Source organism: Tamandua tetradactyla, chromosome 5 (assembly GCF_023851605.1).
Source record: "Tamandua tetradactyla isolate mTamTet1 chromosome 5, mTamTet1.pri, whole genome shotgun sequence".
NCBI classification, from domain to species: domain Eukaryota; kingdom Metazoa; phylum Chordata; class Mammalia; order Pilosa; family Myrmecophagidae; genus Tamandua; species Tamandua tetradactyla.
In genome coordinates this window covers 144,435,279-144,453,454 of record NC_135331.1, presented here as the reverse complement: position 1 = coordinate 144,453,454, position 18,176 = coordinate 144,435,279, and the positions used below count along the sequence as shown (strand labels likewise).

The 18,176-nt window shown below is 34.9% G+C and overlaps 1 protein-coding gene across 2 annotated transcripts in view; it reads left to right on the top strand.

The window, feature by feature from the left end:
- Positions 1 to 18,176, top strand: part of RARS2 (arginyl-tRNA synthetase 2, mitochondrial) — a 77,927-nt gene that overhangs the window by 58,811 nt on the left and 940 nt on the right. For both annotated transcript variants that reach the window (XM_077162387.1, XM_077162386.1), the window contains 10 exons: positions 792 to 950; positions 1,973 to 2,079; positions 5,328 to 5,423; positions 8,141 to 8,201; positions 9,399 to 9,475; positions 10,373 to 10,497; positions 11,109 to 11,176; positions 11,259 to 11,368; positions 12,090 to 12,185; positions 16,961 to 17,035. In XM_077162387.1, the coding sequence (XP_077018502.1) occupies positions 792 to 950; positions 1,973 to 2,079; positions 5,328 to 5,423; positions 8,141 to 8,201; positions 9,399 to 9,475; positions 10,373 to 10,497; positions 11,109 to 11,176; positions 11,259 to 11,368; positions 12,090 to 12,185; positions 16,961 to 17,035 (974 nt within the window). The remainder of the gene's footprint in view (positions 1 to 791; positions 951 to 1,972; positions 2,080 to 5,327; positions 5,424 to 8,140; positions 8,202 to 9,398; positions 9,476 to 10,372; positions 10,498 to 11,108; positions 11,177 to 11,258; positions 11,369 to 12,089; positions 12,186 to 16,960; positions 17,036 to 18,176) is intronic.

Sequence of the window (18,176 nt, the reverse complement as noted above, 5' to 3'; positions counted from 1 at the left end):
ATTGGTCTTTCTCAGGTTTAGAAAACAGTTTAAGAAAAACGTCTTTCCTTAAAACAGTTGCTAAATCACCCCTTAGCCTTTTCTTTATCATGTTGAGACATCATACTTTCTTCAGCCTTTTCTCAGAGTAGTTGCAGGTATAATAATTTGGCATTTGGGGAAAAGGAAGAAATTCCAACTTAATCTAAAAACAGGAATTTTTCACCTGAGTGTCTATGAACTTGGGTGGGAAGGAAGCACTACTTTTTATTTTCCCTAACCTCTATCTGAAATTTATCATTTTCCTCCCTTACTGTATCACAAAATAGCTTTTTCAAAATAGACCTGGGTGGAGAGTGCAAGGGATACTTCAGTGGTAGAATTCTCACCTGCCACGTGGGAGACCTGGGTTCAATTATTGGCTCATGCACTTCCTAAGCAAACAAATGAAAAACTAACCAAACAAAAATTGAGTGAATGGTGCTGCAGTAAGGGGATACTCATAGAAAAAGAATGAAATGTGACCCCCACCATACAGCATACAAAAAAGGAAAAGATTTGGGTGTTTTTCCAATGTAATTGAATTCATTTTTAATCCTATGTGTATTATTTCATGCATTTAGAAACATTTTGAGAAACAGTCCATAAGCTTCACCATGGGCCCGTGGCAAAAACAATGTTAAAATACAGTGGCAAGGCCACTTGGATAAAGTTTAAATGAGAATTCTCAGAATTGTACTTTGTCTTTAATGCGTCTTCCTTATCGGAGATGACAATGACTAGTAATGTACTCAAAATTATTGTACTTTTAGGTTTATGTACAAGTTAATAAAGAAGCAGCAGATGACAAAAGTATAGCAAAATCAGCACATGAGTTCTTTCAGCGATTGGAGCTGGGTGACATGCAAGCACTTTCGCTATGGCAAAAATTTCGGAACTTGAGCATTGAGGAGTACATTCGGATTTATAAGGTACCTAAAAATTCTCCCCTCTGCTTTTCTGTGATGTGGTGCAACTCTTGGCTGGAACTACCTTGTAGAATAGCTGCTTTTTGAAGTCCTGCTTTAAGAATAGATTTGTCATTGAGTTGAAAGTTAGGGCTCAGATATTGTTCTTTGTTTTGAAAGAGCTATGAAATAATCTTGAAGCAATGTCAGGTGGCATTCTAATTTTTCCTTTCAGTCTGACTTTTTTTTCTGTCTTCTATCATTCCTTCACACTTTCTTACTAAGTTTCATTTGCTTCCTTATGCTTGTATGTGACAAGTATAAATTCACTCACTTAATAAACACTTGGTGGAAGGATTCAACAGTGAATAAAAGAGAAGAATCCCTGTCTCAGGGACCTTAGATTCTAGCACAAAGACTGAGAGCAAATACTTAAAACAAGAAATGTATATCGTCTGCTAGATGATGATCAATGTTACAGAAGAAAATAAAGCAGGAAAGGGAAGATCTGGTATGATGTCTCTGGCAGGAGATAAAGGAGGGCATTGAGTTTTTCTCTCTATGTGTTAGAGAGGAAAAATAAGCAAGATAAAGAAAATTAGAAGATGGGGTCGGAGAGTTGGTGGGCTAGGGCATAAAATGTAGGACCTTCTTCAGGGCTGTCCAATGAAACTTTCTGTCACAATGCAAATATTTGACATCTGTGCTATCCAATATTGTAGCCACTAACTACGTGGCTATTGAGCACTGTAATATGACTAGTGTAACTAGTATGACTAAGGAGTAAATTTTCAATTTTAGTTAATTTTCATTTAAATAGCCGTATGTGGCTAGTGGAACCATACTGGTTAGCTCAGCACCATTATGAGGCTATGACTGGTGTGGTAGGAGCCATTAGAAGGTTTGAGTAGAGGAGTAGCTTGATCTGATTTTTGCTTCTCCGTCTGAATGATGAGCTGTATGACACCCAATTCTTGATCTTAGGGTAAGGTAATACTAGAAGATTTACCTAAACTTTTTTACCTTTTGTTTCTGAACCATTTTAGCGTCTAGGAATACGTTTTGATGAATACTCGGGAGAATCGTTTTATCGTGAAAAATCTCAAGAAGTCTTAAAGCTGCTAGACGATAAAGGACTCCTACAGAAAACAATGTATGGTCAGGTTACTATTCTTTAGTAAAGTTGTTTGTTGTTCTTTGAAATTGATATTGATATATTCTTTCTGTAAGGACGGCAGCATGTGATATGCAGCCTACCTGGCATTTCTGATAGTGCTTTTTGCTGTTCAAAGTACTTCCACACATGGCTGTGTTTTGCTCCCACAGCAAAATTCTGGTAAGGTTTGGAGAGAGGATGTTTCTTTACATACTATTTTTCACATGAGTAAACTGAAGTACAGAAAATGTAAGAGGCCTGTCTGAGGTCACACAGTCTGATAATGTTATAACTGGAAATGGAAGTGGAACTCACATCTTCTGACTCAACCCTGACTCTTATTTCTTTTATTTATTTTTTTTACATGGGCAGGTACCGGGAATCGAACCCGGGTCCTCTGGCATGGCAGGCGTGCATTCTTGCCTGCTGAGCCACCATGGCCCACTCTCTTATTTCTTTTAAAACCCATCCTATTTCAAAAAAGATTTAAGGTAGCTTATACAAATAGGTGCAATTCTACAAGCTATTAAGACTGTAAAATGAGAAAATTGGTAAGAAAAGAAGGAGAAATAATATGAAGTCAGGGAGGATATTAGTGAATCATACAATACCAGTGAAATTCTGTTTATTTCTTACAGGTAGGTTATCCATTTAGCTTTGAGCTTCCTGTCAATCAAAAAGAGAACTAGTACCAGTTGTAAGAGTAAGTTCAGGCATCTTTAAGATAGAAACAAACAAGTTGCTTAGAAAAAGTGCCACATTTCATGGTACCAAAGAGCAATTTCTTCAGTAATGTCTTTAAGGCAAATTTTTTAGATGGTGGTATGTGCAAATTTAAATTTTTGATCAGGCAGGAAAAATAGTAACAATATTTCATGGCTTCGCTACTCAAAGGTACTTTCTGCTGTGTTAAAAATTAACCTGATATAGAATGTTACAATAATTTGAATGAGAAGAAGAATCTGTGATGTTTCATGATTAGCTTTCACTTAATCTGCAGTTGCACTCTCATTTTAAAACTGGGATATTCATTACTAGGTGTCTACTCAGAGGACATGAGGGCAGGGACACAAATGGACATTTGCACACCAATATTTACAGTAGCAGCATTATTTCCAATTGCCAAGAGATGGAAGCAGCCCAAATGTTCATCAACAACCAGTAGCTAAAAAAGCTGTGGTATATACATACAATGGAATCTTATACAGCTGTAAGACAGAATAAAGTTATGAAGTATGTAACAACATGGATGGAACTTGAGGACATGATGCTGGGTGAGATTAGCCAGAAACAAAAGGACAAATACTGTGTAGTGTCACTGATGTGAGCTAACAAAAATGAATGAACTTGGAGAATTTCAGTTAAGAACAGAGGTCATCAAGAGGTAGAAATAGGGTAGAGACTGAGTAATTGGAGCTGAAGGGATACAGATTGTTGAACAGGACTGATTATAAAAATTCAGAAATGAATAGCACAGTACTACCTAACCATAATGTAATAATGTTAGTACACTGAATGAAGCTGAATTTGAGACTGATAGAGGGAGGAGGGCTGGGGCACAAATGAAATCAGAAGGAAAGATTGGCTATAAAGACCAGTGTGGTATAATCTAGGAATGCCTAGAGTGTACAATGATAGTGACTAAATGTGCAAAGTAAAACATGTTTTTGCATGAGGAAGAACAAAGGAATGTCAGTATTCGGGGTGTTGAAAATAGATGGTAATTCATATTTTAAAACTTTAAACTTATGTGTGAGACTAAAGCAAAAAATGTTTATTTGGTACATCTCCTAATATAACTTATATGGACAGTTTAATTGAACACCATAAGTACATGGAACCTTAGTAGGAGAACAGATTTTGTAGGTTTGTCCAGAGTGATACCCCAATAAACCCCAAGTGATTTGAATAGTGAATAAAAAAGTATTTGCAAAGTCCCCTTTGGAGAATGGTGAGAAAGAGGGAAAATTCAACTTCCCCATTTGAAGAAGACCTTGATATTCTCGCAATCAGTGAGAACAACAATCAATAGGCCGAACCCTCAATCTTGGAGTTTGTTATATGAAACTTATCCCAGTAAAGGATAGGCTAAGCCTACTTAAAATTAGGCCTAAGAGTCACCCCTAGAGAACCTCTTATTGCTCAGATGCGGCCTTTCAGACAACAGGGCAAGCAAACTCACTGCCCTTCCCCTCTCTACGTTAGACATGACTCCCAGGGGTGTAAACCTCCCAGACAATGTGGAACAGAAATCCTAGAATGAGCTGGAACTCAGCATCAAGGGATTGAGAAAACCTTCTTGACTTAAAGGGGTAAGAGAGAAATGAGACAAAGTAAAGTGTCATTGGCTGAGAGATTTCAAATAGAGCTGAGAGGTTATCCTGGAGGTTATTCTTAAACATTATATTGATAACCCCTTTTGAGTTGAAAGTGTATTAGAGAGGCTAGCGGGAAGTACCTGAAACTGTAGGACTGCATTCCAGTAGCCATGTTTCTTTAAAATGACTGTATAATGATATAGCTTTCGCAGCGTGACTGTGTGATTGTGAAAATCTTGTTCTGATGTTCCTTTTATCTATGGTATGGACAGATGAGTAAAAAATGTGGATTAAAAATAAATAATGGAAACAAATGTTAAAATAAATTGGTGGAGGGAAATACTAGTGGTCAATGAGAGGGAGGGGTAAAGGTTATGGTATGTATGAGTTTTTTCTTTTTATTTCTTTTTCTGGAGTGATGTAAATGTTCTGAGAAATGATCATGGTGATGAATATACAACTGTATGATGATATTGTGAGTCCATATTGCCCAGCGAGTATGGAATGTTCCTACATTAAGAATGTTCGTGTGTATGTTGATTGTTTATATTAATAAAAATTTTTTTAAAAACTGGAGTATTAAAGATTTTATATAAGTACCATGTCCAAAGGTACAGATTTTTTTAAAAGTTAGAATAATCAAATACTACACCGTACCCATTCTTAATAGATTTATAATCATCTTCCATCTCAGATTTTTAAAAAGTTAGATAACTAAATATTACATCATAGCCACTCTTAATAGAGTCATAGTCCTGTTCCTTCTCTCTTTTCTTCATTATTGATTAAAGCTGAAATTGAGACTGCTTACCACTACTTGGGAAATAAAAATAGTTTCTGGTTGCCAAAGATACTGCTGTAGATAGTATATTTTTAAAGGTCCTATTTTATTATGGTGCTTCACAGTTACCTTTTTTGCATTTCTAGAGAAGGACCAGCTGTAGTGGATCTCTCTGGGAAAGGTGACCCCTCCTCAATTTGTACTGTAATGCGAAGTGATGGGACTTCTCTTTATGCAACCAGGTTTGTATCTTTGTTGAAGATTAACATTAGAATATATATATATGATTTCATTTTCTTTGTTCTAAGATTAATGTTAAGACAGTCAGTTCATCCTCAAAACTGTTAAATCCTAGTTGCAAGTTCCAAATCTCTTGCTTTTATTCAGAATATCATTCAAAAATATTTACTGGGTCTCTAATTATTGCCAGCTACAGTTCCTAAAGAGATTAATGTCCTCAGAAGAGTGGTTAAAAACTTTTAAATTAAACATCATAGGATTTCCTCAGGTGAATACTTCATTCTACGAACTATAAATGAGGTACTCCATAATTGAACATAGGTATTTTACAATTACACATTGGTAGGAAATTCCAGTGATGTATGCTAGAAGGTAATTGTATTGGCTCAATGGAGCCCTCATGTAGAGACCATTTTACATACATAAGTACCAGACCTCACTGTGATTATGCTAAAACAGGCTGAGGTAAAGGTAGGCCATGTCATTTACATTTTTTTCATCCATCACCATGACTGAACCCTGTGGAAAAAAGTAGTTTCTATTAGTAAGTAAGAACTGAGTTTATCAAGCATTCTAATTTCTGAGATAAAGCTAATAGGAAGGAGAAAAAGATAAGACAGTTAAAAAATGACACAAGCAAAACGGTTATTGACCCAGGCGCTGCTGGCAAAAACCTCTAGTATCTCCCACGCCAGAATTTTATATGTCACTGCTTTTCTAACACAGTTGAAGGCATAATATTTTGTTGTCAGTATTAACTACTGTTACTTATTCTAAACAACTTGAAACAACCAACCAACTCTTTTTTTTTTTTTTAACATGGGCAGACACCGGGAATCAAACCCTGGTCCTCTGGGCATGGCAGGCAAGCATCCTTGCCTGCTGAGCCACCGTGGCCCACCCCCAACCAGCACTTTTACTGGCCCTTTTAAAATTCATCTCTTCATTTATTTCTTTTTTGGGGATTAACCTTTATCAGTTACATGCAGTTGGGGTTAGGAAGTGAGAAGGACCTACATATATAAGAGGTCCGTTTATTTTTCTAGATATAAAGATATATGTGGTAAAAATTTTTTCTGTGCCAGCTTATTATTGCTGATCAGATTAAAGAAACAAACCCTTAAGCAGAGGTTATAAGAAATGTGTCCACTCAGAATAGAGGCTCCATGTCATAAAGGCTCTCTATCTTCATCTGTTATCTTTTTCAGGCTGTGTTTGATCTAGATTTTTCTATGTATTTATTTACCTTAATTCTTGTCCTTTTTCCATTTTTCTGTGGTAAAACTGGTTCTTTTTGCCACTTGTTGAAATGTTTGATGTTTTCACCATCTGTTAACTGTTGTTTCTGCCCTTATGGTGCACTCCTTGTAGAGCAGTTCTTGTGTGTGGAAATAAAGAGTCATAGCACATGAAGGGAAGTGCAGGAGAATAATGACTAGAGCACAGCTTTTGATTCTGAAACTGTGACCTTCACTTAACCTCTCTGACTCATGGGTACCTACCTACTTTGTAAAATGAGACCTGGACTAAATTACCTGTCATTTCTAGTTTTCAAATTCAAACCTAAACTTTACAAACCTAAACTTTTTCTTATATTCTTCTCTTTTGTTCTTTTATGGAAGCAGAAGATTTTTCTTTGTTTTGTCCTTGATTCAAACCAAAAAATATAATGGTGGTATATATTTTTTACTTCAATTTTGTGATAACTCTATCAATGTTTCTAAATCTAGTTTTCATTATAACTCCTCCCAGAAGTCTTTTCAGACACTTTTTTCCCTAACTGCCCACCCACATGAAATTTTAATAGCACACACATATGTGTGTGTATGTGTGTGTGTGTGTACTGTATGTATATTGCTGTTTCATATGGAAAAAAGAGTAAGTTTTTTTGTTCCCTAAGAACCAATTTTCACCTCTATTGAGAATGCATGCTCTATGATATTAGGGTCATGAAGTGAATGCTGATGACATTTGGATCATTCCCTAACATTTTGGAAGACATAAGAACTTTTTAAGTCCTCATACCCAAAATACCCAGTATTTTGGTATTTAAACCAAAATACATTTAATTTTCACCTTCAGTATTGTTATAATCTTAGACTTGAAATTTCATGGTTTATGACTAATGATTTACTTTTCATTTTTTCATACCACGCACAAGCTTAGTTTACATTTAGTCAGAGATAAAGGAGATATGTAGAATTTTTGTCAAACTTTATGATCTTTTAAAATGCCTTTAAAGGTATTGCTTATGACTGACCCAACTTTAAAAGGCCTTGATAGTAATGATAGAAGAATAGCTGGAAGATGCCTGTTTAGCTACCACATCTACTAGGTTTTAAATATGTTCCTTAAGAGAGTGTATTGCAGAGAAATGACAAGTTGGTATTCTTTCCAGGAGAGTCTTAACCAATTATAAAACATTTACCTAAGAGATACTTTTCCCAGAGCTGTTTTACCAATAATTACTTTTCCCAGAACTTTTATTCATTTATTTTTTTTATTGCTTTCACCAAAGCTGTTAGTATTGTTTTCCCAAAGCTATTTTTGTTATTATTACTTTGTATCAAAGTGTGGTATTTTAGAAATGTGGTGCTATAGCCAAGGATGTGGGATATTAGGAGTTCTTAAATTAGAATTGTCTCATTGCTATTGAATAGGTAAAGCAAATTATTACCCAGATCCACTAGTAATTCCTAATTTATGGCCATTCTTTCAGAGATCTTGCAGCTGCTATAGATCGAATGGACAAGTATAATTTTGATACCTTGATTTATGTGGTAAGTAATCACAATACCAAACAAAAGGCTGTGATGCCCACCTCATGAAAACTGTAAAATTAGAAACTGGCTGCTATGCTGAAGATCTATGGAAAAAATAATTTTCTGTCCTTTGTTAAACTGCAGAAAGAATTCAGTGTTTAAATTTAAAGTGTCAATTTCTGTTTAAAAAAAAACTTTAAAAATGAAAAAGTCCGTTGTTTCATTGTAAAAATTTATTCAATGGAGAAAAGTAGATTATGTGAAGTGAATATATGTATGTCATCATAATGCAGTTTTTTTTTTAAATAACTTTCAAAATAGTTTTAAGACTTACAAGAAGTTTCAAAAATAGAGTCTCCCTGTATCCTTCACCCAGCTTCCCCCAGTGATAAAATTTTATGTACCCATAGTACATTGTCAATACCAGGAAATCAACAGTAGTATTGTACCAGGAAATTGGTACAATACTATTCACTTGGTGCAGACCCTACTTGCATTTCACAGGTTTTTACATGCACATGTGTGTGTTATGAAATTTTATCATGTGTAGAATTGTGTGATCATTATCACAGTCAGATTACAGAATTGATCCATCCCAACAAACTCCCTCATGTTAATACTTAATAGTCACACCTTGTCCCCAGCCCGACCCCCTGGCTCTGTTCTCCATCACTAGAATTTTGTCACTTTGAGAATGTTATATAAGTGGATGTATGTAACCTTTGAGATTGACTTTTTTTCACTCAGCCTAATGAATGCTCTTGAGTTCCATCCAAGTTGTGCATATCAATAGTTCCTTTTATTACTGAGTAGTAGTCCAGTTTATTCTCCCCTTTCTTTCCTCTCTATGTACAGCTTCCTTTTCCCCTAAGGAAGAAAGTGTCCATCAAGAATCTTTTTAGAGCTTAGCTTTAATCTTCTTGGAGATAAAGGTCATAACACAGAGAGGAGAGGAATTTAATATAATACAAAAGATTAAAATTCTGTTTCCTCTTAATTCGGTGGAGTAATGCATGCAGCTCATGTATCCTTCTTTCATGGAGCATTCGGTTTTAGACCTTCTTTTACTGCCATACTCTTTGTGTGTTTATTTAAAACATATTGTCAATAGCTTAGTCTGTCAGAACTCAAATATGTTAATTTGATTCATGCCCAACCTATTTTTGTAAATTAACTTATCACTGTTACTTTTTCTAAATATATTTTCTTTCTAAGACAGATAAAGGGCAAAAAAGGCATTTTCAGCAAGTGTTCCAAGTGCTGAAGATCATGGGATATGACTGGGCAGAAAGGTAATGTTCGCATAGTTCTTAATTGCCTGATCGAGTTGCTAAAGCTTTGTAGGTCAGCCCAAGCTGACAGATCGACCCAGTAAGGATTTCAGTTCACACTACAATTCTTTTTCTTTTTTTCAAGTTTAATGTGGAAAAGTGGATTTGATTTTTGCACTAATCGTCCTGGTCATGTTAATTTATAGCTTGTAAACATTAAATTATTTTTTTTATTATTAAAGAAGTTGTAGGTTTACAGGGAAATCATGCATAATATGTAGAGCTCCCATATTCCACTCTTATTAACACCTTGCATTAGTGTGGTACATTTATTACAACTGGTGAAAGAACATTTTTATAATTGTACTATATAGCTTTTCATTTACAGCAAGTTTTCATGGTTTGTGTTGTATATCACTTTTCTTGAACTTTTTTATTCTGGTTAACATAAACACGACCTAAAATTTCCCTTTTTAATCACCCTCAAATACATATTATATTATAATAATATAATGCTTGTTAGTTATATTCACAATGTTTTACTATCATCATCACCATCCATTACCAAAACTTTATGATCAACACAATTAGAAACTGTACAATTTAAATGTTAAATATATTTTTAATAGACATCTGCTCTTAGTGGCTTGGTTTTCAGAATTCTTATTTCCCACCCACAGAATTCCATTCTTAAAGGCAACTGATAATTTAATCATTTGCTGGTGATTTTCTTTATAAAATGAAACTATGTGCTTAATATCTGTTGTGACATACAACAAATCACATTGTGTTTCAGTGTATTAATTTTTAGAAACACTTCTGAGAGAATTAAAGTTGAAATTACTCTCCAAAAGGGTATTATATTATCTATCACCATCTCTTTATTTTTCAGTTACCTAAATGCTTACTTCATTTCAGGTGCCAGCATGTGCCCTTTGGGGTAGTGCTGGGAATGAAGACCCGAAGAGGAGATGTTACTTTTCTGGAAGATGTTTTAAATGAGATTCAATTAAGAATGCTACAGAACATGGCTTCCATTAAGAGTGAATTCACTTATTTTGTTGTTGTTACACTCAAAACTTATATGCCACTTATATGTTTTGGTGGACTTTTATGCAGCGTGATTTGTTATGACTGTCCTTCCATTGACTTTTCAGTAATCTTGTTAAAAGTAGTTTCACTCATTTGAAATAACAGACATTTTAGACGTGCTACCCAGAAGTTATTTCAGTAAGCTGAATTGATAAAATCCTGGTCCTGTTTTTCTGGACAGCTTCAACATCATCATTCCATTGTCCAAGTGGTTATACTAAGGTCCTATGTTACAAAATTGAATGCAGTTCACAAGTCTTTATGACTTTGCTTAATCTTCACCCTTGGAAAAATATCGACTTTATCTAATGTCTTACAAGGGATAAGAAATATACACTTGTATTTTTTTATTTATCAGTAACTGTTCTTCCCCTTTAACGTAGCTAGGGGAAATATTATCAAAGGTAAACTGACCTAAATTAAGAAAGTAAATTATCCAGTGTACACTTATTTGTTCTTGATACTGTCAGCATGCATTTTTGGCAAATTTTTTCTCCATTTCAATCCTTGATTCTGGTGCAGTGTGATGCAGATTAAAGAAAACTACCTTGGTCTGTTTTAGCAACTAAGGAACTTAAGAACCCACAGGAGACTGCAGAGAAGGTCGGGCTTGCAGCACTAATTATTCAGGTCTGTTAAGACTCCTATGAGACCCTTTTGTTTGACACCAGAACACATCCCAAAGCTGAGGATTTATTCCTTTTCATTTTAGGACTTCAGGGGTTCACTGTTATCTGACTATCAGTTCAGCTGGGATCGTGTTTTTCAGAGTCGTGGAGACACAGGAGTCTTCCTACAGTACACACATGCACGCCTCCACAGGTGAGAAGGGACTGCAGGGAAATCTGCTCTGTTCGTCTCTGGGTGGAATTTGGCTCTGGGTGGGACTTGGCTGTTAGGATGCCAAGTCAAAGTGCCTACTTTCTGGGCTTCTCCAAATTTCATATTCAAAATGTTTAAAGTAAGTGGATCCCCTTTTTTGTGTGTTTTTTAATTGTTATTTATTGAATGTCTATGAAGAAATGCTTTAATGTATATTATCTTATTTAGTCCTCAGAGACTATACTATTATCTCTAGTTTACAGCTGAAGAAACTGATTTAGGGAAAATTGAGGAATCTGGTCAGATAACCAGATGTTACACTCAACACTTACATGCCACTTAACATGTTTTGGTAGACTTTTATGCAGTGTGATTTGTTATGACTGTCCTTCCATTGACCACTGACTTTTCAGTAATCTTGTTAAAAGTAGTTTCACTCATTTGAAATAACAGACATTTTAGATGTGTTGCCCAGGAGTTATTTCAGTAAGCTGAATTGATAAAATCCTGGTCCTGTTTTTCTGGACAGCTTCAACATCATCATTCCGTTGTCCAAGTGATTATACTAAGTTCCTATGTCAAACATCTGGTTAGCTGCAAAGTCTAGGTCTATATAGGGCAAGAATGTGTATGATTTGGGGATCTTAATCTCTTACAACTGTATGTCTTTGAATGACTTATTTAAGCCTTTGTTTTTTTAATTTAAAATTTTTAATAACAGTTTAGAAGAGACTTTTGGATGTGGTTACCTAAATGACTTCAACGCTGCTTGTTTACAAGAGCCACAGTCTGTTTCAATTCTACAGCATCTTCTCAGGTATGAAGCATTTGTAATATTAACAAGTATGCTTTTGCTTAGTGAAATAAATGGCTGTAGGCATGTTTGCTGACCAGTAGAGCGAACAGGCCAGTAGATGGCTAAGGCCTCCTGCCTCCAGATGGTACTTTTCCTAAGTATGACAGAAAAGTGCTTGTCTGCCCTTTGAGGGCCGAGGGCATGAATTAAGCCCGTACTCAAAATCAATCATGGGTCTTTAAAATATTATCACTGCTGAATTAACACAGACACTGGCCATCTTCTAGCCCATAGTATAGAAATGTGAAGCCTAGTAAAAAGCTTAACATTTTAGTTTGGGAAGATGTAATACTCTCATACTCTGTGATAAATAGAAGAAAATGCCTTCCTTCAGGCTGCCTCCCCCAAAGCATAAGTATTTCATTTGCCTCTTGGTTGCAGTTAAGTCTTAAACACATATCTGTCATGACCCTACACTAGATGCACACCTTTCAGCTTTATAAGAACTGTTGGTGAAGCTAGACTTGTAAGCAGAGTCAGGTCTCTGGAAGGGAGTAGGTTAAGAACAATGGCCCTTTCTCTGAATGCCACCTAATGGTCACTGGTTCTTTCCTGAGAATAGGAGTTAAGTTTACTTACTTTAGCTAATTTTTAAGGAAAAAAAGCCAACATGGTTTTCCTGGCATTGAGAATAGATTCTGTTTGCTAGCTTTTTAGATTATATACCTAAACATAACTGGAGTCTTTACTATTATTTTTTTTAAGTGAAGTTTTAGGCTTACAGAAAAAATTCATATAGAAAATTTTCATATTTTCCTTAAGTTCCCCTATTTCCCTGCTCACACATGCAACTTACCCTATTATTAACACTTTGCATTAATGTGGTACCTTGTTACAGTTGATGAAAGAATGTTATTATACTAACTATAGTACATAGCGTACATTAGGATAACTGTGTTGTACAATCCTGTGGTTTATTTTTAAATTTTTAATCTAGTAAGATACATGTAAAACCTAAATTTCCCCTTTTAACCACATTCAGATATATGATTCAGTGATTTTACAATGTTGTGCAGTATATACTATCATCATTATCTACCATTCACTACCAAAACCTTTTCATTACCTCAAACAGAAACTCTGTAGCAATTAGACATTATAATTAATTCCCCATTCCCTACCCCACCTTGGCTCCTAATAACCTGTATTCTAGTTTCTGAGTCTATGAATTTGCTTATTCTAGTTATTTCTTATCAGTGAGATCATACAATATTTGTCCTTTGTGGCTGGCTTATTTCCCCTCAACACGATATCTTCAAGGTTCATCTGTGTTGTCACCTGGATCAGAATTTGCATTCCTTTTTACAGCTGAATACTATTCCATTGTGTGTATATACCACATTTTGTTTATCCATTCATCTGCTTGATAGACACTTGGGTTGCTTCCATCTTTTGGGATTTGTGAATAATAGCACTATGAACATTGGTGTGCAAATATCTGTTCAAGTCTCTACTTTCAGTTGTTTGGGGTATATACATAGAGGTGGGATTGCCAGGCTATATGATAATTCTGCACTTAACTTTCTGAGGAACTGCCAAATTTTTCCATAGCAAGTGTACCATTTTACATTCCCACCAACATTGAAAGAGTGTTTCTGTTTCTATACATCCTCTTCAACACTTGTAATTTTGTTTTTGTTTTTTAATAGAAGCCATAATGTGTGTGAAATGGTATCTTAATTTGTAGCTTTATTTGCATTTCTTTAATCACTAATGATAGTATCACCTTTTGTTCATGTTTTTATTTCCCATTTTTGTATCTTTGGAGATGTGTCTATTCAGTCTTTTGTCCATTTATTTGGGTTCTGTTTTTGTTGTTGAGTTACAGGATTTCTGTATGTATCCTGAATATTAAACCCTTATCAGATATGTAGCTTCCAAATATTTTCTCCCATAATGTATGTTGTCTTTTTTACTTCCATGATAAAGTCCCAATATTTCTTTTATTGTGTTTGCTTTTGGTATTGTGTACCAAAACAGGTCCTGAAGATGCTTCCCTATGCTTTCTTCTAGGAATTTTCTAGTTTGGGTTCTTATATTTAGGTCTTAAGTTTATTCCTATGTATTTGATTCTTTTAGTTGCTGTTGTAAATGTATTTTCTTTTCTTGATTACCTCTTCAGATCATTCATTACTAGAGTACAGAAACACTACTGATATTTCCATGCTAATCTGGTACCCTCCCTCCTCTGCCCTTTGCTGAATTCATTTATTAGCTCTAGGAGCTTTGTTGTGGATTTTTCAAGATATATAGGATCTTGTCATCTGCAAATAGGGTAAGTTTTCCTTTCCTCTGTATGCCTTTTATTTCTTTCTTGTCTAATTGCTCTGGCTAGAACTTCCAATACAATATAATTGTGGTGGCAATGACCATCTTGTCTTGTTCTTCATCTTAGATGGAAAGCTTTCAGTCTTTCACCATTAAGTAAGATGTTAGCTGTGGATTTTCATGTATACCCCTTATCATATGGAGAACATTTCCTTCCATTCCTAGTTTTCTATGTGTTTTTGTCAAGAACTTGTGCTGGATTTTGTGAATTATCTTTTCTGTATCAATTGAGATGATCATGTGGACTTTTTTTTTCTTAATTCTATTAATGTTGTGTATTACATTGATTTTCTTAGGTTGACCCACCCTTACATACCTGGGATAAATCCCACTTGATCCTGGTGTATAATTCTTTTAATGTGCTGTTAGATTTGGTTTGCTAGTATTTTGAGGATTTTTTGCATCTATATTCATAGGGGATATTGGTCTATAATTTTATTTTCTTTTGGTGTTTTTCTTTTGGTATCTATGGCTTTCTTATTAGGGTGGTGTTGGTCACAAAGAATGAATTGGGTAATGTTCCCTTCTCTTCAGTTTTTTTAAAGAGTTTGAGAAAAAAAAAAGCCATGTAGCTCTGGGCTTTTCTTTATTGGTAGGTTTTTGATGATTGATTCAATCGCTTTGTTATTGGTATCTTGAAATCTTTCTCCTTGAGTCAGTGTGGATAATTTTGGGGTTCATAGGAATTTTCCGCTTTCATATAGGTTATCTAAGTTGTTGGCATACAGTCGTTCATAATATCCTATTTAAATCTTTTTTATTTCTGATATCGGTAGTAATTTTCCTGCTTTCTTTTCTAATCAGTTATTTGTGTCTTCTTTTTTTTCCTTTGTCAGTCTAACTAAAGGTTTGTCAATTTTATTGATATTTTCACAGAACAAATTTTTGATTTCGTTGATTCTCTTGTTTTTTAATTCTCTATTTCATTTATCTCTGTTTTAATCTTTCCTTCCAGTCACTTGGAATTTAGTTTGCACTTCTCTTTTAGGTCTGTCAGTTGTGAGATTAAATCTCTGATTCAATATAAGCATTTAGAGCTATACATTTTCCTCTCAGCACCTCCTTTTGTTTCAGGCCATAACCTTTGGCATGCTTTTTTTTTCATTTGTCTAGGGATATTTCCTAATTTCCCAGGTCATTTCCTTTAATCAGTTGTTAAATGTTGTTTATTTTCCACATACTAGTGGATTTTCCAGTTCTCCCTGTTATTGATTTCTACCTTCATTCCATTGTGGTTGGAGAAGATACATTGTATGATTTAATATTTTTAAATCTATCAAGACTTGTTTCATGACCTTAATATAATCTATCCTGGAGAATGATTCATGTGCAATCAAATCTCTGCTACTGTTTTAAGTGTCCTTTATGTGTCTGTTAGGTCTAGTTGGTTTGGTGTTTCATTCAAGTATCATACTCTTTCATTGATCTTCTGTCTAGATGTTCTATCCATTATTGAAAGTGGAATCTTAAAGTCTCCAGTTATTAATGTAGAACCATCCCTCCAAATCTGTCAATACTTGCTCCATATATTTTGGGGCTCTACTGTTGGGTGTATGTATGTAAATTTATGTCTTTCTGATGAATTAACCCCTTTACTACAGTAACCCTCTCTCCTTCATAACAGTTTTCAACTTAGTCTTTTTTATCTTATAGCTCTCTTTGGATAACTGTTTGTATAGTATATATTTTTTTCCATCCTTTTGCCTTCAACCTACTTATACCTTTGAATTTTAGATCTCTTGTAAACAGCTTATAGTTAGGTCATACTTACCCATTCTGTCAGTGTCTGCCTTTTGCATATAAAGTAACTGTTTATAATGCAAGTCTTTTCTCTGCCATTTTTCTGCTTCATCTTTGTTACATCTTATACCTTTTTTGTCTCTCAAGTCTTCTGTTCATGTTGATTTAATCTTTTGAATTATACCATTTGAGTCCCTTCTCATGCCTTTCTGTATGTTTTTCAGATTTGTTCTTTATAGTTATCATTATCCATAAACTTAGCATCCTAAATCTAATAATCACATCTGATTTGATACCAATTTGACTTTTAATAGCACACATACATACATACACAGAGTTCTTATATCCCTCTGACACCCCCCCCATTTTTTGTGTTTTACAAATTGTATCTTCATATATTTGAAGGCTTTTTATATGCAGTTTAACACCATAATTTGAGTCTTTGCTTTGGACTAGGCCTAAGGGATATCAGATGTTTAGAAAACATCAAGAAATTTGTAAGAAAAATGTACCTTTGCCTTCAAATGTACACTAGGTCTTTACTCATGTACCTTTTACTCTAAATGATATCAAGTCAACCTTATATCTAAGATCTTTGTCCTGTGCTTAGGTTATTGTAACATGTGGACAATCTTCCCCTGCCAATTGTTCCTTTCATCTTCTTTTAGATTTGATGAGGTGCTTTATCGATCCTCTCAGGACCTTCAACCCAGGCACATTGTCAGTTATCTTCTAACTCTAAGGTACTTTAAGATATTTTGCTGGGGAAATGCTTTCAGCCATTTACATGGAGCCTAGTTATGCAAGACATACGTGTGACAAATTAATGACTCTGCATATTGCATTTCATGGCATTTCCAATTCCTTCAGTTTAATATCAGGAGAGAGGGATATGTTTTTCATCTTGCTATTTGTAAGTGTTAAATGATATTTGAGATTTTCTAGTTTGACAAAGGCCCTTTCATTTAAAGGTTTCCCCTTGGCCTAAAAAGATGATATGCAGAAATTCTTGCTTCATCTTTGCAAATTAGCAAATAATGTTCATTAATTCATTCATTCAATGATGTAAGGCTGGATGGCAACCAACAACTACATAGGTGGTTAAGGTACAGTATATGTGTTATGATAGCGTAAACATAAGAGAGAGTGTTAAGGTACTCAGTTCAGCCTTGAGAGACTAAAAAAAGGCCCTCCAAGGAAAGGAGTAGCTATTAATCAGGAAAAGATCTGTGGCAGGAAAGGAGGATAAGCCAGCGTTGAGCAAGGAAGGACTTGATATATTAAAACAACATGCATAGTCCTGGGAGAGATCTGAAATGAAGCATGTGCAGACCTTTTTGCTACGTAATAAGGCACTGATACTTTATTTTCAGGGCAGTGGGTCCATAAAAGGGTTTTCGGGAGAGACACAGAAAAATCAGCCATTTAGAGCAGAGAATGAATTGGGAGGTGAACTAGTGATAGTTCAATAGAAATTTCATGGTAGCTATTGTACAAACTGAACAGAAGCTGAGTTACTCAGGAACAAGTGTATGTTCCCATAAAACTATTTAAGAAAGGAAACTATTCTTAAGATTTACTAAAATCAGAGATCTTTGTCACTTTTTTAAATTCTATTTTGGTCTTCTTGTTCTTAGATGTAAATAAGATCTTTTTTCCTTTAAATTTCACTTAGACATACAGAGGTAAAGAAGCAGAAAGTCTTGTCATTTAATCATTAAGACGAATGTCATAAGCATCATTTCCCTGGCACATTCTTCTATTTGTTGCCTTAACTAAACAGAAACAAGTTTTAAAGAAGAGTGTCTAGAGTGTGTCTGCAAAATGGACTGATGACAAGTCACTACCTTACCCCATAACCTCCCTATTGTACAAGGGGAAAAG